Source organism: Melanerpes formicivorus, unplaced genomic scaffold (genome assembly GCF_026170545.1).
Source record: "Melanerpes formicivorus ecotype bairdi unplaced genomic scaffold, bMelFor1.0.p_v2 SCAF_36, whole genome shotgun sequence".
Lineage (NCBI taxonomy): Eukaryota > Metazoa > Chordata > Aves > Piciformes > Picidae > Melanerpes > Melanerpes formicivorus.
This window is the reverse complement of record NW_027142388.1, coordinates 213,478-238,639: the sequence shown is the minus strand read 5'-3', so window position 1 is coordinate 238,639 and position 25,162 is coordinate 213,478. Positions and strand designations below refer to the sequence as shown.

At 50.7% G+C, this 25,162-nt stretch overlaps 2 protein-coding genes across 3 annotated transcripts in view; both read right to left on the bottom strand.

The window, feature by feature from the left end:
- Positions 1-2,019: 2,019 nt before the first annotated feature.
- On the bottom strand, positions 2,020-21,387 carry SLC2A11 (solute carrier family 2 member 11). The gene is made up of 12 exons (XM_068157137.1): positions 18,818-21,387; positions 14,738-14,836; positions 14,032-14,192; positions 12,049-12,173; positions 10,857-10,986; positions 10,492-10,640; positions 9,267-9,454; positions 8,573-8,683; positions 7,261-7,362; positions 7,055-7,130; positions 6,074-6,201; positions 2,020-4,876 (listed from the first exon to the last, which is right to left on the bottom strand). Exons 1-12 carry the CDS (start codon positions 18,836-18,838, stop codon positions 4,676-4,678), a joined length of 1,491 nt encoding a protein of 496 aa, XP_068013238.1. The 5' UTR covers positions 18,839-21,387; the 3' UTR covers positions 2,020-4,675.
- A 97-nt stretch (positions 21,388-21,484) lies between these two features.
- The window catches only part of MORC2 (MORC family CW-type zinc finger 2), a 38,709-nt gene continuing 35,031 nt past the window's right edge, over positions 21,485-25,162 (bottom strand). For both annotated transcript variants that reach the window (XM_068157129.1, XM_068157128.1), the window contains 5 exons: positions 23,979-24,120; positions 23,255-23,446; positions 23,076-23,169; positions 22,512-22,700; positions 21,485-21,827 (listed from right to left, as the gene is read on the bottom strand). In XM_068157129.1, the coding sequence (XP_068013230.1) occupies positions 21,759-21,827; positions 22,512-22,700; positions 23,076-23,169; positions 23,255-23,446; positions 23,979-24,120 (686 nt within the window). In that variant the 3' untranslated portion in view covers positions 21,485-21,758. The remainder of the gene's footprint in view (positions 21,828-22,511; positions 22,701-23,075; positions 23,170-23,254; positions 23,447-23,978; positions 24,121-25,162) is intronic.

The following is a 25,162-nucleotide window of genomic DNA, read 5'->3' as shown; positions in this document are numbered from 1 at the left end:
GTTTGCCATTATGGAGCTGGTTACTGATGAAGCTGTGGATCGTTTTGGTGAGTTGTGCATCCATGCCAGGTCACTAAGGAATTAAAACTCCGGAAGCAGCTGACACAGAGTAAGAGCTGCAGGAGTAATGGGCAATTAAAAAGGCACTGATGGAAGTCAAAGTCCAGGGGGACTGGTGCAAACTAGAGTGGACTGGCTTGGACAGCCCAAGTCATAGGCTGAGTAATCAGTTACCACAGTTAAGGGAAAAGGCTCTCCTCCTTTGAGCAGCAAAGCCCTCTGAAGCCTGACTTGCCAAGCACAGGGATTCAACTCTTGAATGATGGGATGAGTTGGCACTTCAAGGGCAACAGTCATGGCCTGTTTGTTTGAGTCTGTGTCCCTATGACATAGAGTAGACATTAGGAAAGAAGAATGGAGTCCTGACTGACCCCACCTGGAGTACTGTGTCCAGTTCTGGAGTCCCTATTACAAGAGGGATGTGGAGGTGCTGGAACGTGTCCAGAGAAGGGCCACAAGGATGAGCAGAGGGCTGGAGCACCTCTCCTAGGAGGACAGACTGAAGGAGTTGGGGCTGTTCAGTCTGGAGAAGAGAAGGTGACCTAATTGTGGCCTTCCAGTATCTGAAGGGGGCCTACAGGAAGGCTGGGGAGGGACTGCTCAGGATTCAGGTAGTGATAGGACTAGGGGGAATGGAATGAAGCTGGAGGTGGGGAGATTCAGGCTGGATGTGAGGAGGAAGTTCTTCACCATGAGAGTGGTGAAACCCTGGAATGGGTTGTCCAGGGAGGTGGTCAAGGCCCCATCCCTGGAGGTGTTTAAGCCCAGGCTGGACGAGGCTCTGGCCAGCCTGATGTAGTGTGGGGTGTCCCTGCCCATGGCAGGGGGGTTGGAACTAGATGATCCTTGTGGTCCCTTCCAACCCTGACTGATACTATGATACTATGAAATAAAGAAATTACATCTTTACTTTTACCCTCAGTTCTCAAAAGGTCTCTTAACTGAGCAGTCTCCAAGATGGTTCTGTTAAGAGGCTTTCACAAGTTATTCAAACAGCCTGGGGGGAAATTCCTTCTGCTGAGTGGCTGCACTTGGTGATTCCCCAGGCTCAGATGCTGTTGTCTTTGGTATCTGGAAGAATCTCAACCCCAGCTGTGTTGGCAGTGAGAAGTGGCTTGTGCAGAGGAGCATTGGCTCAAGACAGCAGCAATAATTTTTGTCTCTGGTGTTAATGGTGCCTTGAGTGCTGGGTTCAGTTTTGGGGAGACTTGATGGGGTGCTTGGTGCCATGGGTTAGTTGTTTGGGTGGGTTGGATTGGTTGATGGGTTGGACGCGATGATCTTGACGGTCTCTTCCAACCTGGTTTGGTTTATTCTAAATAAAATAAAGTTTATTCTACAAGAACAACATTGAGGTCCTGGAGCAGGTCCAGAGAAGGGCAACAAAGCTGGGGAAGGGTCTGGTGAAATGATCTTATAAGGAGTGGCTGAGGGAACTTGAGTTGCTTAGTCTTGATAAGAGAAGGCTGAGGGGAGACCTCACTGCTCTCTGCAACTCCCTGAAAGGAGGTTGGAGTGAGGTGGGGGCTGGTCTCTTCTCCCTAGTAGCAATTGACAGGACAAGAGGAAATGGCCTCAGGTTGCACCAGGGGAGGTTTAGGTTGGATAATAGAAGGGTTCTCAAACACTGGCACAGGCTCCCCGGGGAGGTGGTTGAATCCCCATCCCTGGAGGTGCTTAAAAGATGAAGAGATGTGGTGCTGAGGGTCATGGTTTAGCACCAGCCTTGGTAATTGGATAATGGTTGGACTGGATGATCTTTTCCAACTGAAATGATTCCATGATTATATTATTTGATTCTAAGCATTGATATGAACTCTGAGTCTCTGAGGATCACCTTTCCAGGTGTATTTTTGCCTCACATGGTAAGAAAACTGACCTGAACAAGTGTCATCTGTTTTTTTAAAGTTGGAGGTGTTTTAATTCACTAACAATTAACCAACTTGTTAAATGCTCCAATTACAATGTAACCAATGTAACCACTGTTCATCTTTGCTTAATCAGTCTAAAACCACACCTGATTTCAGGCCATAATGAGAAAAACTGCTGGAATTAGTGTTTGCTGACACCATGCACTCAAGGGCTGGCTCAGAGTCAGGAAGTCAGGTAATGCTGTGCCATTTCTGACCAGGCTTGTTTCATCCTGCCAGGTGTCACAGCCTCTGTCCTTCCAGGGCTCTGGGGAAAAGGCATGACAGTGCTGACTCATGGAAGCAGGCACAAAGCTGGCCACAGTGAGGACCTCTGAACACAGAAGGACTTCTCTCAGTTGCAGTCAACTCTTCTCTGACCTGTATGTCCCAGCAGCCTCTCCCTCTGCCCAGGTGGTCTCTTCAATCCATCCTCTGCTTCCTGCCTGTATCTTCTCTACCACCTTATCTTCTTTGCTCCACTTCTGTCTCCTGTCCTTCTCTGAACTTCACCAAAGGAATGTCAGAATATTTTGATACCATCATGATGATATCAGCACTTTTTGCTTGGACTGTGTTTTACTCTTTCATAGAATCATAGAATTGTTAGGGTTTGAAGAGACTTCAAGAATTATCTAGTTCCAACCCTCCTGCCATGGGCAGGGACACCTCACACCAGATCAGGTTGCTCAGAGCCACATCCAGCTTGGCCTTAAAACCCTCCAGGGACGAGGCTTCCAACACCTCCTTCAGCAACCTGTTCCAGTGTCTCACCACCCACCTGCTGAAGAATTTCTTCTATCTGGCCTTCATCACTCTCTCCAAACTATAGAAATGAAAAGTACTTCTGCAATTCCCATCTCCATGGACTCTTAAATCCCACATATTTCAGGATCTCAGTGTTGTTCAGGAACAGAGACACCTGCTCTTGCCCATGTCTGTATATGAATGCCCTCTAAAATAGCAACCATCACAATGAACACAAGTTTAGTTTTATTTTTCCTGCATCATAAACCTTAGGTAGTGGAAGAGAGTCCTTGTGCAGGCTCCTCTTCTGAGAAGGAGATCTGGAAAACACACTCTGGAAACATTTGCAGTCCTGCAAATCTGCATCAAAAATGATGTCTTGATTTCCTTTTTTTGTGCTGTAGCTTTAAAAGAGACTTCAGTTACTTATTTGGCAAATCTCCACCTTCTTCTCTGCTGTAACCAGCAGCAGTGTTGGGACTTCCACACAAACAAAGCCAAAAGAAAAGAAAAGAAAAGAAACTTGAAAAGTTTCTTGAAAAGAAACTTCAGCAGTCAAGCCAGTGCCTGTGCAAGGCAGCAGTAGATGAGGAGTGAAGAAGGACATTGAAACACTTGAACGTGTCCAGAGGAGGGCAACAAGGCTGGGGAGAGGCCTTGAGCACAGCCCTATGAGGAGAGGCTGAGGAAGCTGGGGTTGTTTAGCCTGGAGAAGAGGAGGCTCAGGGGTGACCTCATTGCCCTTTACAACTACCTGAAAGGTGGTTGTAGCCAGGAAGGGGTTGGCCTCTTCTCCCAGGCAATCAGCACCAGAACAAGGGGACACAGTCTCAAGTTGTGCCAGAGGAGGTTTAGACTCGAGGTGAGGAGGAAGTTCTTCGCCGAGCGAGTTGTTCATCATTGGAACGGGTTGCCTGGGGAGGTGGTGGAGTCATCGTCCCTGGAGGCGTTCAAGAGGAGACTGGACGTGGCACTTGGTGCCATGGTCTAGTCATGGGGTCTGTGTTGATAGGTTGGAGTCGATGATCCTCGAGGTCCTTTCCAACCTAAGTTATGCTGTGATACTCTGTGATACTGTGAGGCCCTGCTCACCTAAAAGGAATCACTGCCACATCTGGATCCTTTCCAAGATGGAGACAAGAAGTGGAGAACGTTCTGCTGCGAGTTTCATCTCCACCTCCAAAATACACTGCTGCCAGGGCAGCTCCTCACCACACCTTAACCTCAGCAGGGTGCAGGCATGACACCATACAAAACCCAGCAGTGAGAGCAGCACAAGCTGGCTGGGCTGCAGAATTCCTTGCGGTTTGCAACACAGGACCAGCGGACGACAAGCAAGCCATGAGGAAAACCAGCCCAGAAAAAAACCGAGTCTGCAAAACAACGCCCAAAAGTCAGTTGTATAATAAGCCACTTAGCAGCTTTCTTCCTAATCCACCTGTCACATGGTTTTTATAGCTGAAAATAATGAACTGCTTGCCATTGCTCAACAAGCAGGGGTCTATCTGAAATCACTTAATAACAGAAACAACAGGGAGCACCAAGACAAGGCGCTGAGAATTCCATCTGCTGTCTGAAAGCAGAACTTAATCGCATTAATTTCTGTGCTAGACAGCCCAGATTCGGGAGCAAGGGAAGAAAAGCTTCTGAGAAGGATGTGATTGTTTGGGTGGAAGAAAGAAGAGGTTTGCTGCAGCGTTGCGTGGTATTGTTTGATGCTAAGAGGACCAGGCATCCTTCTGTCACTCGCTAACATGAATTTAAAGGTCTTCATGTGTTATCTAGCGCTAAAAACAGATCATGAGGCCTTTGCTGCCGTTTACCAATTCAAGTATATTGTTTCCATGGTGAACCCCAGAGCAGTATCTTCTCCCTAACCCTACTTCTCTCTTAGTGTCCCTGAAAGACAAGATAGCCACAGCTGAATTCTCCCCCAGCTGCCATCCTTCTGTCTTCTCCTACAGGGTGGTGGATTTGATTTCTTCAGGGCCTTTATAAAACCCCGCACGGCTCTGGGCTCTGAGGTTCCGCTTGTTGAATTCCTCTGAGATTTCCAGGAAGGACTTCCCCTTTGTCTCAGGAAGGAAAAACCCAACATAGAGTGCAGTACAGATGCAGACCACGAGGAATGGGATGTAGCAGAAATGAGCTAGAGTTTTCTGCGGAGGAGGAAAAGAACACAACAATACAGTGTTGGTGACATTCGGTACAATGCCAAACAGGCCTCTGACCCTGGCACCTGCAGGGACTAACTTCACCCAGGGAGTATTGCTGTGGACCCTGGTGAGGGCCTCACATGTCTGGTCCCCAGCACAGCTTGGGGGATTAGTTATAGCCAGAATGGCTCAGAATGGGTTGTGGAGTTCTGTTCCCTTTTGTTTCAGGAATTACCTCAAGGGATGGTGCTAGAGCCTGGCCATGGGGAATTACATCACATCTCTAGTCCCAGCTGTTCTCAGCTGATGATAGAGGAGGAATAGCAGTCATCCATGCCCCAAATTAATCTGCTTCCAGCCTCACATCCAGAAATCACTGCAGGGAACATGGAGGAAGTTTGTGACCGTTTTCCTCATACAGATCCCTGTCTTGGCACTGCTATCTTGCTGTGTGTCTGCACCTTGTGATACTCCAGGCCTTTTCTCTTTTCCTGGTCACTATCAGAGCCTCTTTCTTGCAGAAAACACTAGAGAGCTTGTGACCGGTTGACGTTGTCCCCTTAAGAAAGGGAATATGGTGGACGGAAGTTGATAAACGAAAAGAACGGATCTAAACTATTTCATTGGTGAAGTGGGAGGAAGCACCTTCTGAACTGGGACAGCAGGAAGGTATACTGGGCTTTCCAGCACTTTTCTGCAGTCTTGCTTCCGCCTCTTCTTTGGGCAGCAGCTCTCTCTGTGCTGGGCTTTCTGCCGAGGCTTCGGCCTTCAAACTGACAAACCTGATAAGGCCTGTATTAACTCCTTTCCAATTAACACAAACTGCTTCTAATTTTTTTTTCCTCTTTCTCTCTCTTTTCTAACCTGCTCTGGGGAAGAGGGGGAGAGAGGAGGAAAGCGGAGGTGGGGAACCCCCTCAGCAAGGGGGGGGGAACTCTCATTTCTGTGTTACTCTGTTGTATATCTTTGTACATATTGTAAATATTGTAAATTTGTATATATTCCCTTGCATATCCCACATTGCTTTGTAAATATAAAGCTCCACTGCTTTGCTAATTCAGCTTGTGAGGTTTTTTTTTTTCCTTTCCCTTCAATTTTTTTCCCCTTTTACTTCACAAGGGGGAAGGGAGGAGGCCTCTTGGCCTTACCCTTCCAACCCACCACAGAGCTGCAGGTGATTGCTTTGCCCTGGGAACCCACCACAATGAATGGAAAGGCTGTTCCAACCAGAAATAGATTGAACCAGAGCAGAGAGCCACAGATCATGTAAGCAGCTGGCCGGGACATTTGGTCAAAAACCTCTGTGGGCAGAACTCCTGTCACACCAGCTGGAAAGAGAAATGCCAAGAGAGTCAATAATGTTGTTGACATTGTATTAAAAACAAGAGAACACGTGATAAAAGGCAATCCCAACATGCAGTATATGAGAACAGCAAATTATTAGTCAGGAAATTATTTTGACTAGTCAGCAATGCCAGAACAAAGAGTAATAGAGACCAACTGCAGCAGGGAAGAGCTGAAGGTTACACACTAAGGTCTGGCTGCTTATTTGAACTCTGTCATGTCAGAATGAGCTTCTGGGAAATGTTTTGTAAACCACATTATTCTCAACAGGACCCAGCTGTGAGAGTGTCTTGTAATTAATTCATTCCTATGAGACTGTAGGGACTGGGACAAGAAATTACTGCCAACTCATGTGGCAGCTTGGTGCTTCTCTTACCTGGCTTCCTTCAAACCCATGTAAGAGAAGAGAGCCTCCTCCCACATACCTACATAGCTGCACAGACACAGCCTGTGTACTGCTCCCACAACCACACAAACTAAGGGATTCTACCACAACAGTGTATGTTATCAGCTAACAAATGGATGTGGACATTTTCTTCCAGGTATCAGTGAGTAAATGATGTAGCCATCAGCCTCTGGGGTTAAAGTGAAACATTAGAAATGCTGCTCTACCACCCTAAAAGGTTGGGCAGCAAACCACAACCTCACCCATTTAAGACAAGAATCACCTGGAAGAGCCATCAGGAGATGGATAAACGACACAGAGAATGGCATAGGCTGTCCCTGCACAACACTGACCTTCCAGGGGAACTGCTGGCAGAAACTGCCTTATTGCTTTGAGCATGCTGTGGCTAAGGAGGGCCTGAGAGTTTCAGGGAAAGCACTGAGGGAACTGACCTGGTCCGATTCCAAAGCTCAGGATATAGGCGAAAATGCAGGCCATGCTGAGATAAGGCATCCAGCTGATCTGAGTCTGCAGCCACAGAGACCAACAGAAAGCCAGTGAGGGCACTTACACTGACCTGCTCCCACTAAACAGCCCAGGCATACAAAAGGCAAAGCCCAACTCCACTGCACTAAAACAACCCAGTGGAGTTTGTTACCTGCTGGCTCAGAGCAACCATGAAGACAATGGCCCATCCTGCCATGAAGAGGTATCCACCCAGCAGCAGTGGCCTCCGACCTGCATAGTCTATAATCATGTTCTGCACAGAGCAACACAGTGACACAAAGCAGATCTTTACCTTGTGCTGACATTTCCCATTTGCTTCCTCTTCCCATTTCCAAACACCTGCCTAGCTTGCTCTACAACTACTTTATGGATGTTATCCACTTCTCAGCAAAAGAAGGATGGAACACTGGCACAGGTTGCCCAGGGCGGTGGTTGAGGTCCCTTCCCTGGGGATATTCAAGGTAAGGCTTGACGAGGTTCTGAGCAACCTGAATCTAGTTGGGGATGTTCCTGCTGACTGTGGGGAGGTCAGACTGGATGAGCTTTGGAGGTCCCATCCAGCCTGGACCATCCTGTGATTCTATAAGGAAAAGTCAAAGGAAAGAGTCTGCTGGCAGGAGTCAGGTAGGGATGGTGTACAGGAGAGGTGAGAATGTCCCAGCTGCAGCCAAAACTCTGCCACTATCTATAGAGACACAAAGCAAGAGCTGTGGGGTTTGGAGATTTCAGACAGCAGTGATGGTGCAGTGTCTGGCAAAACACTGTTTCAGCACTGGTTAGGCCACACCTTGAGTCCTGTGTCCAGTTCTGGGCAACTCAGTTTAGGAAAGATGTTGACTTGCTAGAAGGTGTCCAGGGAAGGGCAACAAAGCTGGGGAGGGGTCTGGAGCACAGCCCTGTGAGGAGAGGCTGAGGGAGCTGGGGTTGCTTAGCCTGGAGAAGAGGAGGCTCAGGGGAGACCTGAAGGGAGGTTGTAGCCAGGTGGGGGTTGGTCTCTTCTCCCAGGCACCCAGCACCAGAACAAGAGGACACAGTCTCAAGCTGCACCAGAGGAGGTTTAGGCTGGATGTTGGGAAGAAGTTCTTCCCAGAAAGAGAGATTGGCCATTGCATTGAAATGTGATGCTCAGGGAGGTGGTGGAGTCACCATCACAGGAGGTGTTTAGGAAGACACTTGAAGGGGTGCTTGGTGCCATGGTTTAGTTGATTAGATAGTGTTGGATGATAGGTTGGACTTGATGATCTTGGAGGTCTCTTCCAACCTATTCTATTCTATTCTATTCTATTCTATTCTATTCTATTCTATTCTATTCTATTAAAACACCTCTGCATGAACCTGTCTGGACACGAGTGCTGAGAACCTGCCTGGCTGCTGGGTACAAAGGGCTATTTTGGCAGGGAAAGCACTGCAAATTTCAAATCTAAGAGCCTCCTCGGAGTCAGAGAGCGCATGAAGAGTCTCACACAAGTGACAGAGGTGATGAGCTCACAGCTCCCCGTGCCGATTACAACGTATGGGATGGTGTCCGGGGGGATGCCGGCCTCCTTGAACACATACGCCGCGTAGAAGTACATCTGGGGAGAAGAGAGGAGAAAGCAGTGAGGGGAAACATCTGACAACACAGCCCACTGCTGTTCCTGAAGGACCACCCAGAGAATGACTCACCTGCTGCCATACAGGCTGCTTTGACAGTGCTCACAGAATCAACCAGGTTGGAAGAGACCTCCAAGATCATCAAGTCCAACCAATCACCCAACTCTAACTAATCAACCAGACCATGGCACTAAGTGCCTCATCCAGGCTTTCCCTAAACACCTCCAGAGATGCTGACCTCACAACCTCTCTGGGCAGCTCATTCCAATGGGCAATCTTTCTTTCTGTGAAGAACTTCTTTCTAAGACCAAGCCTAAACTTCCCCCTGCACAGCTTCAGACTGTGTCCTCTTGTTCTCTTGCTGGTTTCCTGGGAGAAGAGAGCAAACCCCACCTGGCTACAACCACCCTCCCAACCTTGCCTCGAGGACAGGCATACTTTGAGAACCCAGCAGCTGAGGCTTGGAGATGTCCCCAGGCAGAGCAGACCACTACAGATCCCTCTGCTGCAGCAGGAGTGCTGCTGAGCGCCTGCAGTCACCCAGCACTGCTGCTGGCTGCTCACCGAGTCGTTCCCACACAGCTGCATGGCACTGCTCAGCACAACGATGCTCAGTAGCTGCCGCCTCAGAGACGGGTTCTGGAAGAGCTCCCAAGGGTTCTTTGCTCTCTGGCCTTTAACAGCAGCCTTCTCAGCAAGCATCTCTTCCAGCTCTGCACTCAGGTCACTGTTACCTCTGAGCTTCTGCAGTGCTGCAAGGACAAGGGAACCTCTTATCCCTGAACTTTACCTTCGGTTTGCCTGCTCTGCAGGGTGAAGGATTGAGCAGCAACTGGTGGCTACAGGAAACTGTGTGGCAAAGCCTGTGATTGTGGTGGTACCTTCACAGAGGTGGTGTAGCTGCCTGAAGGATTTGGAGGGAAAGGTGTGCAAATCCTTCACCATCGTTTGACAAGAGAATATTTCCAACCAGTGCCATTTAGGCAGCCGTGCTTCTGACTCAGATCTCAAGTGGCTTCCCTGGGAAATGCAGGCAATTAAGATGTTCTGGGTAGGCAGCACATTTTTCCCAGGAGCTAATTCCAGCCACTCAGTGTACAGGGATTTGTATGCTGCAAATCTAAGCAAATCTTTTAATATGCATTGGCTTCAGATGTGGTCATGAGCTCTTCAACCAGCAGCTATTTCACTTCAGAGTTACAAAACATACTTGCCACTGTGGACACCAGTCCCACCTTTCAACTGTCATTCTTTCAGAGGAAGATCCTTTCACTTACCAAAACAGATCACAAATATTTAAGATTCTGGAATGGTCTTTAGTTTGGAAGGGGGAAGTGACTGTACCTGGAACTTGGCACAACCCTTCCTACATTTCAAACTTGGGGCACCATTCTCAGAATGCTGGGGAACAAAAGCAGGATGCAAACCAAGCATTCAGAAGGACCAGGAGTGTTTATCCAGACACACACCCAGCCACCAGCTGCTGCACCAGCTACAGCAATTCCAAACACTGATGGTACCACCTATTTTGTCCAGACCAGATAAGGTCCTCTGCTCTAGAAACACACTGTCCATGGAAGCAGTGCCATGGGGATTAAAGCTTTCATGTTCAGCTAAGGCTGGCAGAGTCAACAAAGAGAATACTTGTGTTGGAAAGAAGTCTACATTTCAATCTGCTTTGTGCTGAATACACTGCAGTGAACGTTGAAAATATGCAGTTAACCCTCCTGGGGTTTACCTGCCCAGTCAGGAGATCTCAGTGACAAGCCCTCAGGCACCCTAAACTCACCAGAGATGCAGGATTCCTCATCTCCACGGTCAATCAAGAGATATCTGGGACTTTCAGGGAGCCAAGGCAGAGCTGTGAGCTGGATCAGGGCAGGCACCGCATTGCTAGCTAAAAGGAATGGCCAGCTCTCCTCTCCTCCTAGGAGCTCCCTACAGAGAGGGAAAATAAATAAATGGAGAAAGAAAATAAACCCAAGAGAATTCCCACAGCACATTTTATGACCTGGCAAGAGCCCAGCAGCTTCTGCTGCAATGGGCACTGGAAAAGAAAGGAGAGAGGTGGTAAAGAAAAGGAAACACAAAACACCAGGGGGAGGGGGGGTGGGAGTTAAGTAAGTATAAATGTGGCTTCTTGCTCTACATTACCTGAGTCCAACAACCTGCCCCAGCACCAAGCCCAGGGCTGTAAACGATGCAGATGTCAAGGCCACAGCTCCTCTGAGCTTCTTTGGGGCACTTTCTGCCAGGTACATGGGCTGAACGTTCATGCTGACACCTGGGCAAGGCAGACAGATGCTGACCTCAGCTTGCAGACACAGGAGATGAGGACTAATGCAGTCACAGAAGCACAGAATGTTAGGGGTTGGAAGAGACCTCCAGAGATTGAATCCAGTCCCACTGCTAGAGCAGGACCACCTAGGGCCGATCACACAGGAACACAACCAGGTGGGTTTTGATCGTCTCCAGAGAAGGAGACTCCTCCTGAGGTTGCCAGCTGGACTCTCCTGTTGTGGGCCATGTAATGGCTCATCTAACAGTGCTTATGATTTACCCAGAGCCTCACTTTCACTCTTACTCACTATATTATCTACTAAACACCCATTTCCATACTCCTAAGTGGCAGTGGACAATGAAACTGAAAGCTACCAGGGCCTCAGGCTGGTGGTCTTCTCAGCACCAAATCCAAGGTCAGAAAAGAAGTTTCCATCCTGTCCCTCATTTTGAGGGGATGATCATGTATTGAAACATTTGTCTACACTTTTTAGGGAGAAGGGTGGTGAGACTCTGGCACAGGCTGCCCAGGGAGGCTGTGGATGCCTTCTCCCTGGAGGTGTTCAAGGTCAGGTTGGATGAGGCAAAGTCTAGCTGAGAGGCATCCCTGCCCATGCTGGGGAGGTTGGAGCAGATGATCTCTGAGGTCCTTTCCAACCTGAGCCATTCTTCTGGGATGATTCTGTGAATCATTTTTTTCCTTGGATGAACTTCTAGAAACGCTTCAATGTTGGTGCTTAGGCTGGTGAGTGAGTGACTGGCAACATCCCTTGAGGCAGATGGGGGTGGATTTTCAGCTCATTTTCTCCCTAAGCTCCCCTCCCTGTGTGCAGAGGACCCACAGGTACCCTCCTGTGTATGACACAAAACTCCTGCCTGGGTCTGCTTTACAAACAGCCCTTGGAAGCAAAGCGTGGCACCTGTGTGGACATTCATGGACACACCTGTGCCCAGACCAGAGGATTCGCTGCTTTCATGCCTTGGATCACTCCTGGTTTAACCTATTCTGTTTCTAGCTGCTGCTTGGTGTCACATTTGTCCTGTTCTGTTGCTCATGTCACCATACCTGCATTCACACCAGTAAAAAACCTGCTCAGCATAATCATTTCAAAGGACTTTGCCATCCGGCTGAATCCAGACAAGATTGCAGCTACGATCACAAAGACATTGTTCAGCAGCAGGGACATCTTCCTGCAGAGAGAAAAGAGGCAGTGCTGAGGGTCAGGTTTGGCTACCAGGGAAAACATTTCACCTGGCAGATCCAACCTGCCATGCCTGGTAGCCCAGGTTGGGCTGCTCAGCTCGACCACAGAGCGTCCTGGTTCCTCAAAGCCCGCCATGAGGGCTCTGTGTTCAGGCGGCAGATCAGCAGCTTTGGTGTCTCATTCTGAAGACAGGAATCAGCAGCAAGGATCTGCATGGCTGATGCAACGAGAGTCATCTCCAGCTACCAGCACAAGCATGGGGTGTCCCTGCAGTGCTGCCTTTAGACACTGAAGGCATCGTATGGCCCTCACCCAGATTTCCTGGCTCTCCACTCAGTTTCCCTTTAGAGTGAAGTATTGCTTCAGAAAGTTGTGTGTGTCTGGAGCTAAAAAGGAGAATTTGTTGAAGCAGGCATTCTCATTTATTGGTAGGAGCCTTGGGAAGCTTGTGTCAGAAAGCTTTTATGTCCCCCAGCCTGTGTCCAGTTCTGGGCCCCTCAGTTTAAGAAGGACATCGAGACACTTGAACGTGTCCAGAGAAGGGCAACGAGGCTGGGGAGAGGCCTTGAGCACAGCCCTGTGAGGGGAGGCTGAGGGAGCTGGGATTGCTTAGCCTGGAGAAGAGGAGGCTCAGGGGTGACCTCATTGCCCTCTACAACTACCTGAAGGGTGGTTGTAGCCAGGAAGGGGTTGGTCTCTTCCCCCGGGCAGCCAGCACCAGATCAAGGGGACACAATCTCAAGCTGCACCAGGGGAAGTTTAGGCTCGAGGTGAGGAGAAAGTTCTTTACTGAGAGAGTTGTTAGCCATTGGAATGTGCTGCCTGGGGAGGTGGTGGAGTCCCCATCCCTGGAGGTGTTCAAGAGGGGATTGGACATGGCACTTGGTGCCATGGTCTGGTCATGGGGTCTGTGGTGACAGGTTGGACTCAATGATCCTCTTCCAACCTTGGCAATATTGTGATACTGTGATACTGTGAATTTCTGTCCAAAACCATGAATAAAAAAAAGAGAGCTCTCTACTGACCCATAACAGCCAGGAATTCCCTCTGCTCCCAGCTCACTGCCCCACCTACCCCTCACAACTCAGGCCTCTGGTCTCTCATTCATGCTGGGCCATAGGGGTATATTCCAAAGCACTAGAAGGGGACATCTCTAAACCTTTCAGCAGATAAGGAAACCAAATCCTTTCCAGATCTTCACAACTATGAAACAAGTGAGCCATGGGAGACACAACTCCAGCCCCAACCCCAGACCTGATGCCTGCTTCATCATACAAGGAGAACCAACCAAACTGATAGCACACAGGGGAAGATTCTGAGGTCAAGGGAGGCAAAATCTGATGTCCTATTAGCTGCTGTTAGTAAATGTAAGTGGTTTGGGGTAGAGCTGTGCATGGAAGATAGGTGAGGAGAGGTGTTTTTCCAGAGACTCAAGCATGAAGGGGTGGGGTGGGGAAGGGGGAGAAGCAGCTGTAAAGGTTTAACTTGCTGAAATATTTCAGCCAAAAAGGTGGATACACAACCTGTGGGGCATGAGGACACACTCTTTGTAAACCCCTTCTGTTTCTCCTGTGTCCTTCCTATCAATTTCTACAGCTCATGTGGAAGAAAAAAATCCCTGGCCTGTTCTGTCCTAATTTCCTATTTGAAAGGGTGGCAGAAAACTGGGGACAAAAGTGGTGGTGATTCTGGAGATGGCTCCTGTGCTATGAATCCTTGTACACTGCAGCTGGGGCAGAGAAGGATGAGGGGTGACATGGGGAAAAGAACAGCTCCCCGTGGGGTTTGGAGACATGAAATGCTGCCACAGGTGGCTTCTCCCTGCAAATCCATATCCCTCTTACCTTCCCAGCGTGATGGCCATGGGACCAGCAACAACAGCCCCAGTGAGTCCTCCCAGAGGGTATGCAGAAACAGTGAAAGACCACAGCAGCAGGATCATGTTGCTCTCCAGGGCAACGCCTGTGCGCTCCAGCCAGGTTTCATTCATGAACGTCTGGATGTACTGGGAGGGAAGGACAGTGCTGCATGACCACCACACAGAGATGAATGACGCTGAGAAAGGTAAAGGCTTCCAGATCAGTGCATCTGTGACTCTGTCCCTGCCTCCAAACCCTTGGTTGAAAAAGGGCCTCCGGTTCTTAGCTGTGTTTTTAAGGGTGTACAGCTGTGGCTGCTGCAAAGCTGTGCTTGGTTTGTCTCTGCATGTAGCTCTCTTGGAGCATTGAAACCTATTTCATGGGCCCAACTTTGAATTGAAGGGGCAAAGTCCTTTTCAAAGGATTCAGGGTGGAAAATGGTCGAATTAGAGTTGCCAATCAAACTGAAAGAAAGCTTTTGAATAAATTGGGACACTATGGTCCTGCTCAAGGGTAGCTCTTGGCAACTTCAGATGTGAGTTATGCATAGGGAACATCACATCCTTCCCACCTCAGCCTCAGTATTAGTAGACTGTGTGTTTTCAAGTGGCAGGCCACTGTTTCTAGCCAGGGTGAGGACACTAAGGAAGTGTCCATCTCAGGAAGAGGCTCTCAGAGCAGCAGTACTTACTGAAGTTGGAGCATTGATGATGGAGATGTTGTAACCATACTGGAAAGTGCCTCCAATCCCAGCAGCACATATTGTCAGGATCAGGATCTTGCTCTGAAGCTTAAGAAGATGGACAGAAAATGTGTGGCTGCTTTGCACAGAAGGAAATGGCTTAACAGACATTTGGGCCATTCCCACTTGGAGAGAATCATAGAATCAACAAGGTTGGAAAAGACCTCAAAGGTCATCAAGTCCAACCTGACACCCAAGACCTCATGACTACTAGACCATGGCACCAAGTGTTATGTCCAATCCCCTTTGGAACACCTCTAGTGATAGTCACTCCACCACCTCCCTGGGCAGCACATTCCAACAGCTCTCTGTGAAGAACTTTATCCTCACCTCAAGTCTAAACCTCCCTTGGCACAGTTTGAGACTGTATCCTCTTGTTCTGGTGCTGGTTGCCTGGGAGAAGAGACCAACCCCCTCCTGGCTCCAACCTCCCTTCAGGTAGTTGTAGAGAGCAATAAGGTCTCCCCTGAGCCTCCTCTTCTCCAGGCTAAACAATCCCAGCTCCCTCAGCCTCTCCTCATAGGGCTTGTGCTCAAGGCCTCTCCCCAGCCTCATTGCCCTTCTCTGGACACCGTCAAGAGTCTCAAAGAGACTCAAGAGAGGCACGAGGTGAAGTTTGCAATAGGCTACAAAAGTAAGATGAGAAGCGATGAAGCCTGGAAAATCCCTTCAGATTGGTGAATTTGCTCTCCACAGCGGAACAGTGCTAAAAACTCATTGCCATCCGCAGGGAACTCGGGGCAAAGGTCTGCCAGTGTCCTTGGTTGGCTCTATATGCTGGCACAAAGCAAGTGCAAACCCAGTAACCGCTGCTCAGGACTGGTGTGGGAGCCGCAGTTAGTTCCATTCACTATGAAACTCTGTGCTCACAGGATGAGTTATTCAAGAAGCATTGCCAAGCTTTGATGACTTCTGCCTCACCTCTAGCTAAGCTCTACTGGATAGACCTTCTCTGTGCCACGGGGGAGATTCCCATGGCTGTGTGTATCCAGTGCCTTTCTGCTTCACTGATGTTATTTCTCCTACCTTTCCATGGTAAAGACACAGGTTTCAGTTCAAACCAGAGTGTCTTTCCTGTGCTGCTTCTCATGAGCAGAGCAGACTGCTGAACTTCCTCATGACACAGCTGCTCCTACATGTTCTTGTGTTTAGCAGTCTGTAATTGTGTCAGCAACCAGATTTTGATCTTGCATCTTCAGTATTGCTATACAGGTAAAATGTGTGACAGCTGTGGTGCTCTACCAGGCTGGAGAGGTGGGCACAAGCCAGCCTCATGAGGTTCAACAAGACCAAGTGCAGGGTCCTGCATCTGGGTCGAGGCAATCCCAGGCACAAATCCAGGCTGGGCAGGGACTGGCTGGAAAGCAGCCCTGAGGAGAGAGACTTGGGGGTGCTGGTGGACAAGAAGCTCAACAGAAGCTCTCAATGTGCACTTGCAGCCTGCAAAGCCAATCAGATCCTGGGCTGCAGCAGGAGAAGTGTGGCCAGCAGGTCAAGGGAGGTGATCCTCCCCCTCTACTCAGCTCTGGTGAGACCCCACCTGGAGTACTGCCTCCAGTTCTGGAGCCCCTATTACAAGAGGGATGTGGAGGTGCTGGAACATGTCCAGAGAAGGGCCACAAGGATGAGCAGAGGGCTGGAGCACCTCTCCTGTGAGGACAGACTGAAGGAGTTGGGGCTGTTCAGTCTGCAGAAGAGAAGGCTCCCAGGTGACCTCATTGTGGCCTTCCAGTATCTGAAGGGGGCCTACAGGAAGGCTGGGGAAGGACTTCTCAGGATCTCAGGTAGTGATAGGACTAGGGGGAATGGGATGAAGCTGGAGGTGGGGAGATTCAGGCTGGATGTGAGGAGGAGGTTCTTCACTATGAGAGTGGTGGAGCCCTGGAATGTGTTGTCCAGGGAGGTGGTCGAGGCCCCGTCCCTGGAGGTGTTTAAGAGCAGGCTGGATGAGGCTGTGGCCAGCCTGACGTAGTGTGGGGTGTCCCTGCCCATGGCAGGGGGGTTGGAACTAGATGATCCTTGTGGTCCCTTCCAACCCTGACTGATACTATGGTACTATGATACTTTCTGGCCTCCCTGAGGTCATTTCTCCATCACTACTGCCCATGCTTGTATTGCTAACACCACTGCTGTGCCTTCAAAAGCAGGGGCAGGAGAAGGGGGCTGCTTTCATGATATGAAAGGGAGGTCTCTTGCCTTCAAGAAGGCTGCAGAATAGGCTGTCCTGGCTGGCACAGTGTGGCAGCTGGGAGCAAACTGGCAGGCTTGGGAGCAAAACAATGCCTCGCTTCCCCTCACAGTAGGATGTCCTCAATGCTACAGAGTGAGTGCAGCAGAACCACACTGGGATGAACTGTGGAGAGCCAGGGGGGATGCTGTGCAGAAAATGGCTAAGCAGTCTGACTGATCTGTCCTCCTCTGTGGTGGTGTTTGTAAGACTCACTCTCATCACTTCTGCCTGGACACTTTCCTGGGTGGTTCTGCCTTCCAACTGACCTGCAGGTCCCACAAAGGAGCACAGCTGAGTGGCAGCAGCTGAGAGCCTTCATCTTCCCCCAACCATCAGCCAACTTCCCTTCCTTGCTGCAGCCACAATTCAGTATCATTCAGTATCATTCATTCAGTTTCATTCAGTATCACTAAGGTTGGAAGAGACCTCAAAGACCATCGAGTCCAACCTGTCACCACAGACCTCATGGCTAGAGTAGGGAGGACACTACTGCCCACTGCAGGCTTGAACTCACAAGCTTCCCATCTAAGGGTCTTATGCACTACCAACTGAGCCACATGGCTTCTCCCAAACTCCCCATTGCTGCTCCTCTTTCTATGTCCCCCCCACCCTCTTTATCAATTCACACTTATTTTGTGCCTCTCCTTTGCTTTCCCCATCTGACTGCGAGATCCTTTGTCTGTTAAGCTGCACTCTGATGGTGTCCTTGGACTGGGAGCACTGTTCCATGGCTCAAGACCACTCTGAGATTGCTAAAGGCCTCTGGCTTTTAGCCTGGCAGCTCCTGCACAACACTGTGGTTGGTCCAGGGCCAGGATGGCCTTTGCCAGCCTCCTGCTTGCAAACCCCTGCCAGTGGGACAGCTCTGTGGGTGACGTGAGTTGGCCATTCTCCAGTTAGTAAAGGGCACCTCAGGCTAGACTGGTTTTTGCTACATGTATATGACCCTAGTGACCCTGAGAAAAACTTAAGAGAACCCAAGGCTGGGGAGCTCTTTCTGCTCTACCTGGTCATTTTCTTCTTACAAAGCCACCCACCAAAGAAAAGGAAAGTTCACTCTGGTCTTGCTCCAGCTCTGAAATCACAGCTTCAAAGGATCTTAGATTTTTTCCTCTTCTCAAAGCCTTTTATTATAAATAGCTTCCACATCAACCTGAGAAAGGACCCTCTCCCAGGATACAAATGAAGCCAGGCTGTTCCAACTCTGCAGCAAGAAGAGGCTGAGCTCTCTCCTGTCCCAGTAAGAAGCAGGTTCATTTTGCTTGCATTCCCTTGGCTCCACCACTGCTTGTGACTGAGACCTGAGCCAGGATTGTGCACCTGCTGCCTCTGCCCTTCCCAGTTATTCTGCTTCTCCAAGTGAAAGGGATTTCTTCTCCTTACAACAGCACATTTCTTTTTCAGTCACACTTCCTAGTAACTCCTGCTCATTTCCCTGCTTTCATCATACAGTACACCCCCTATCAGGTCCTGCATCACTGAGCCCACTGGCCATGGGCTAAAGGAAACTGCTTGGGTTCTCCCTTCAGGAGCCACCAGACAGTTCTGTGCCCAGAGCAGAGCTGTATTTACAGGATGTCCTTCCCAAACCTTCCTCAACACCTGGCTTCTGCACCACTGTCCCAGCCACTGCAGTGGCACAGCCAGGAGAGCCATCACTCTGTCAGCTTTAGCCCAAGGACTGTGAGGAGTTGGACAAATCCCTCTGCAAGCACCTGGCAGTACTTCCACAGCCTTAGAGAAATGCAAATTCAAAAGCATGAGCAGTCAGCAATAATAGTAAAAGAGATGATTTTTACCAGTCTCTGCAGCTTGGTCATTCTCTTTGGTAGGTTTCCCTCTGTCTGCCAAAGCCTCTGGCACCCTCAGCAGTGCTCTGGAGGATTATTTAAATCTCCAGCCTAGGAATGTGTATTTAGTCACCCATTACACTGGGATAAGACACTTGACTTGGCAGGTGTTTTGCCAGCTCATTTACATTCTCAAAATAGGGCTGCACCTTCACCAGCAATTCAGCCTCAGGTACCTGACAGCCTGGGGAAATGATTCTGCAACAGCCAGAGCTGTCTGAAGCCTCTCAAGGGCCAGAGTGGTTAAACTCCCTCGCCAGGAGCCTGGCACAGCTGCCCACTGGTGCTGTCTGACTGTGATCAGGGCAGCAGCAGACTACAGCTTGCTTTCTCACTGTATTTGCCCTGGAACTAAATTTAGGGTCTGAAAGACAAACCAAACTATTTCTCTTAGTCCTGTCAGTGACAGGAATGGACAAACCCCAAACCTTTCAAATGTCCTTTCACTGCCCTCCTGTGTGTGTCCTGGTGACACAGAGGCAGTGCAGCTGCTACTGACAAGGGGCTGGGCACTGATGTACAGGGGCTGCAGTCCTGCTCCCTCCCCAGAGCCTGGCACAGAGCAAACAGCAACACTGGCAGCACTCAGGTTTTTCACCCAACAATTACCTCTGACCTTCATGTCACAGGAGGCAGAGGGCTGTGCTTACATGTGCTGACACCTCTGCTACAAGGACAGGCTGAGGGAGCTGGGGGTGTTCATCCTGGAGAAGAGAAGGCTCTAGGGGGACCTTAGGGCTGCCTGTCAGTAGCTGAAGGGATCCTGCAGAAAGGCTGCAGAGAGACCTTTCCTGAGGGTGTCTGGAGACAGGCCAAGGGGGAATGGTTTGAAGCTGAGGCAGAGCAGGGTCAGACTGGAGCTGAGGAAGAAGTTCTTCAGTGTGAGGATGGTGAGACTCTGGCACAGGCTGCCCAGGGAGGCTGTGGCTGCCTCCTCCCTGGGGGTGTTCAAGGCCAGGTTGGATGAGGCCTTGAGCAGCTGAGTCTAGCTGGGAGGTGTCCCTGTCCATGGAAGGGAGGTTGGAGTAGAGGTCTCTGAGGTCTCTCCCAACCCATCCCTTTCTATGAATCTGTGATTCCATGAGGATTCTATGCTTTTCGCTTCCAAAGTGCACAGTACATACTACACCACAGGGGAGGTTCTCCAGCTCTCTGATCATCTTTGTGGCCTCCTCTGGACCCACTCTAGCAGGTCCATGTCTCTCTTGTGTTGAGGGCTCCAAAGCTAGACACAGCAGTGAGGGCAGAGGGGCAGAATCCCCTCTCTCATCTGCTGGCCACGCTGCTTTTGCTGCAGCCAGGCTGCAGTCTACCCTCAGCCTCCTCTCCCCAGGCTGAAACCCCCAGCTCCCTCAGATGCTCCTTGTCCAATGCCCTCCAAAGCCCCCTCCAGCCTCCTTGCTCTGCTCTGGACATACTCCAGGACCTCAGAGTCTTCTACCTTTGCTGGGGCTCAGTAGAATTTTCTAGACCTGATACTGGTATGAGTTGCCTTGTTTCATAAAATGTTGTCATTCCAATCCTTGGGTGTCCTCCTTTCCCCAGTCCCCTTTCTCTGCTGGGCAGGGGTGAAAGAGCTGCTGGTAGGTTATCTGGAGGACAGGAGCTCTCCAGGCCTTCAGACCATTAGTGCTGAAGGTTTTCTGTGCCACAGATGTTTATTTGGCTGTTTTCCTCACAGAACACCTCATATACACTCAGCTGTCAGAAAAACACCAATGGTCCACTTCATGTGGTGCTCTTGAAGGTGGGCACCACTGATCAAGTTGTTTCTTCAAGCCACCAGGCTGCTGGGGGTTTCCCTTTTCTGAGCACTGAGCTCATGGACATCTTTGTCCTAGCAGAACTGTGAGGCTGGGCAGCCAGCAAACCTCACACCAAGTCACCTGCCAGGAGCTGCAGTGCAGCCTCCAGCTGGGAGGACAAGAGAAAGGGATTGCTCTTGTTGCTGACCCAGGCTCAGGTGCAATACAGGGCTCCAAAGGCTCCAAACTCCAGCTCTCTCTCATAAAACGACCTGGAAGAGGAAGGTGGCCATAGCAGCACCAACCTGAGGCAGCAGCAGCAGCAGAGGGGGGTCTCTTTACTCTCAGCTGGTCGAGGATTTTGCTGCTGTTGTAGTTTTCCTTCCACCTTTTCTCTCTCAGCAAAGTGTGTGTGAGGCTGACTGCTAGAAAAGGATCTCAGCTCCAGCCTTCTCCCTCTGCTGCTCACAACCCTCTGCCACCCTCAGCATCTAACTGCTAGCAGAGACACCTCACATTCAGGAACCTCACTGCACTGCCAGGTACCAGCCACCTCCCCCCAGCTCTTCAGAACCACCAAGACTCCACCCCCTGCACTCAAACTCAGGCTTGGGCTGTGCTTTGATCTCCTCCAAGCAGCTCAAATTCCTGACTTGGGTTTTCTCTAGCCCAGGTTCAGGAGTCTAAGTTCAAAGTCTAAGCCCTGACCTCTTCCCATAACTCAAGGTTTATTAAGTTGCTGTTCTTTACATGAGACAACCCTGCCTGGCAGGATGCTCTGCTCTTCCAGTTCAGGTGGATGAATACATCCCAGGTGCACATAAAAAGGGCAACTCACACTCTGACCTCCCTCAAAAACACACAGCAGTGCTTCCATCCTGTCAGGCACAGTTCCTGTTTCTTTCAAAAATAAATATTTATACACAAAAAGGGAGAGACTTCAGAGTACTACAGCATCAACAAGCATCCTGCCATCAGCACAAGTGCCTTTGCCATGGCCACCCAGGAGAGCCAGGTGGACATCAGTAGAAGCATGGTGGGAAAGTCCTCTTCTCCTCCTCAGCTGCCACAGTCCTTCCCTGCAGAACCCACAGCCCTCCCAGCACGGCTCCCCTGCACTCCTTCAGGCCTTGGACTGGGGCTGCTCAGTCTCCTTTGGTGATCAAGTCCTCGATGTAAGCATCCAGTTCATCATCTGTGTTGATATCAATGTCCTGAAACCAAAGGCACAGGAAACAGCAGTGAAAAGTGCATCCTGAATCACAGCACTTGCAAGAGAGTCGTAAGACAAAGCAGTGTAGAATCCTCTGCAACCTCTGCCCTGGGCAGCCTCATCTGCAGTGGTGAAGGTAACCATACCCCCGTGCTCAGCACTTCTGAGGCCACACCTCGAGTGCTGTGCTCAGCTCTGGGCCCCTCACTCCAGGAAGGACACTGAGGGGCTGGAGAGTGTCCAGAGAAGGGGAGCAAGGCTGGAGAAGGGCCTGGAGCACCTGGGCTACGAGGAGGGGCTGAGGGAGCTGGGGGTGTTCAGGCTGGAGAAGAGGAGGCTGAGTGAGACCTCCTTGCTCTCTACAGCTCCCTGAAGGGAGGTTGGAATGAGGAGGGAGCAGCCTCTCCTTGGTGTCAAGTGACAGGAGCAGAGGAAAGGGTTTCAAGCTGCAGCAGGGAAGGCTTAGGCTGGATCTCATGGAAATATTTCTGCACTGGAAGGGATCTCAAACCTTGGAACAGGCTGCCCAGGGCAGTGCTGGAGTCACCATCCCTGGAGGGGTTCAAGCAGCTTGGGAGCTGGTGCTGAGGGACCTGATTTAGTGGCGACCTTTCAGGGGCCTGGGTCTGCAAGATGTTGCTGCTTGTGGGGAGGCTCTGGTCTTTTGCAGCCCTTTCTCACTCACCTCCTGCACTTTCTGCAGGAGAGCCACGATGTTAGTCCTCAGCTTGTGCAGCTTCTCCTCTGTTTCCTTCAGCTTCCTCTCTGAGTTGTGGAGGCTTTCTTCACAGGCCTTGGCCCGGGCATCGGCACGGGTCTGGTACGAATTGCAGAGGTTCTGCAGGCCTACCTCATACTGTTTGAAATACTCTTTCTGCAGAAGACAAAACACAGCAGATGACACCTTAAGAAGCAGAGAACCACAGAGTTATTGAGGCTAGAGCAGACCTCTGAGATTATCGAGTCCAGCCTATGACCCAACACCAACACGTTGCCCTAGACCATGCCACTAAGTGCTACACATCCAATCTTCCCTTAAACACCTCCAGGAACAGCAACTCCACCACCTGCCTGGGCAGCCCAGTCCAGTGTCTAATTGCCCTTTCCATCAGGATGTGCCTCCTAACATCCAACCTAACCCTGATTTTGCACCAGCAGGCTGCACACCTGCCCTAAGAATGGAATGTTTGGGAGGGGTGGGGGCGTAGAAAAATCCCCAAACTTCCTCTTCTAGGAATAGTGAACTCACCAAGGGAAATGCCAAGAGCCCTTCTGAGCTCATGGAACTCAGCTCCTTCTTGGAGATGGGGAAATTCGGAGGCAAGAAGTACCTCAAGCAGTTCCTGTGCAGGACAGAAGGAGAGGGTTGGAGTTTAAAAGGCTAAAGGAAGCAGAGTGCAGCAGCTCCAAGGACTGCAGAGAACCCACCGAAGGATCTGCACTAACAAGTCCACTGTTTCTTGGCTGCTGCTGGGAGCAGTGGTGTCTGGCTCAATTCTGACACAGTCCAAGTTAGAAGGTTCAGCCACAACAATCTCCTCTTCCTGCTGCGTGTCTGGAGTCTGGTACTCAGGAGAGGGAGGCTTCATCAACCTCACATCCTCACTGCCCTTCTCTACCCTGAAAAACAAACCACAGTTCAGATACCTGCACTGGCCATACAGGCAGCATTGTCAGCACCACCTGTGCACAGCTGCCCCTCTGAGACCTCTAGATGAGACCACAGCTGCCTCCACAGGAACATCACATGGGCAGACTGTATGAAGACACAGGAAGGGACCTCCAGAGAGCACTCAGCCCAACCCCCTGCCAGAGCAGGGGCACCCAGGGCAGGGCACCCAGGAATACATCCAGGGGGGGTTGGAAAGGCTCCAGAGAAGGAGACTCCACAACCTCTCTGGGCAGCCTGCTCCAGGCCTCCAGCACCCTCACACTGAACAAGTTTTTCCTCATGGTCAAGGTGGAACTTCCTGGGTCCCAGCTCATCCCCATGGCTCCTCCTCCTGCCCCCCAGCTCATCCCCATTTGCCAAGCTGGTTCCTTGTGCAGCTGCACAGCCCTGAGCACGCACAGGCGCTGCATCTAGGGGCAGGACCTGCCTTCCTGGCAGCACAGAGGGGGCCTGCAGAGAGCAGCAGCTGGAGATAGTTACCAGCGGTCCCTGGGGGTGGTGTCTGTGGGGACGTAGTCAAACTTCACCTTCCAGCGCACCACCTGCCGGCTCAGCTCCACCGCCGTGACGCGGCCGGTGAACCACTCCTTGTTCACACGCACCTCCACGTGCAGCCCCTTGTCTGCAAGGACAACCACAGCCGAGGCCTTCAGATGCTGCAGGGCACCTTCTGCATCACCTCTGCACGCAGACATCCTCAGCAGCCAGCAAACCTGAACCTCCCACAGGTCCTTCAGAGTGGCTCAGGTCGGAAGGGACCTCGGAGAGCATCTGCGCCAAGCTCCCCGCCATGGGCAGGGACACCTCTCAGCTAGGCTCAGCTGCTCAAGGCCTCATCCAACCTGGCCTTGAACACCCCCAGGGAGGAGGCAGCCACAGCTTCTCTGGGCAGTCTACTCCAGAGTCTCACCACCCTCGCACTGAAGAACTTCTTCCTCAGCTCCAGTCTCACCCTGCTCTGCCTCAGCTTCAAACCCTTCCCCCTTGGCCTGTCTCTAGACACCCTTAGGAAAACTCTCTCTGCAGCCCTCCTGCAGGATCCCTTCAGCTATTGGAAGGTCCCCCCAGAGTCTTCTCTTCTCCAGGCTGAACTCCCCCAGCTCCCTCAGCCTGTGAGATAGCAGAGCTGCTCCAGCCCTTGGATTGCCTTAGTAGCCTCTTCTGGACTCACTCCAACAGCTCTGTGCCCTTCTCATGCTGGGGACACCACTGTCACACAGTTCACTGCTCAAGAAACACCAAGGAAACTGTAGCCTTTCCAGACTGAAGGTTTCTCCTGCACGCTGGGCTGTCTGACATGGGCTTTGCAGGCTCATGTTGGCCACTAGGACAAGTGCCACATGTTCCTAAGGGGTCACTTTTCAAATGGCTCCTTGACAACCAGCTGAAAGAATGCCTTGCTCTGGCAGAAGGTGCAACACCACCCTGGCTATCAGCTTCCACAGCTTCACTGATGGCTTTGTGTTGGAAGGCACCCTCTAAGAGCATCTTGTCCAACCCCCCTGCACAACTGCCTCTTGGCTAATTAAGAGGTTCCTGGCTAAAATGCCTCATGCAAGTTAACCCCCCCAGGGTTTGGGACCCAAGTGTACAGTGATCCTCGTCTTCCAAAAGCTCCTTAATGAAACTGAACAGAAGCAGTGAGTCTGGCTCTGCAACAGGTC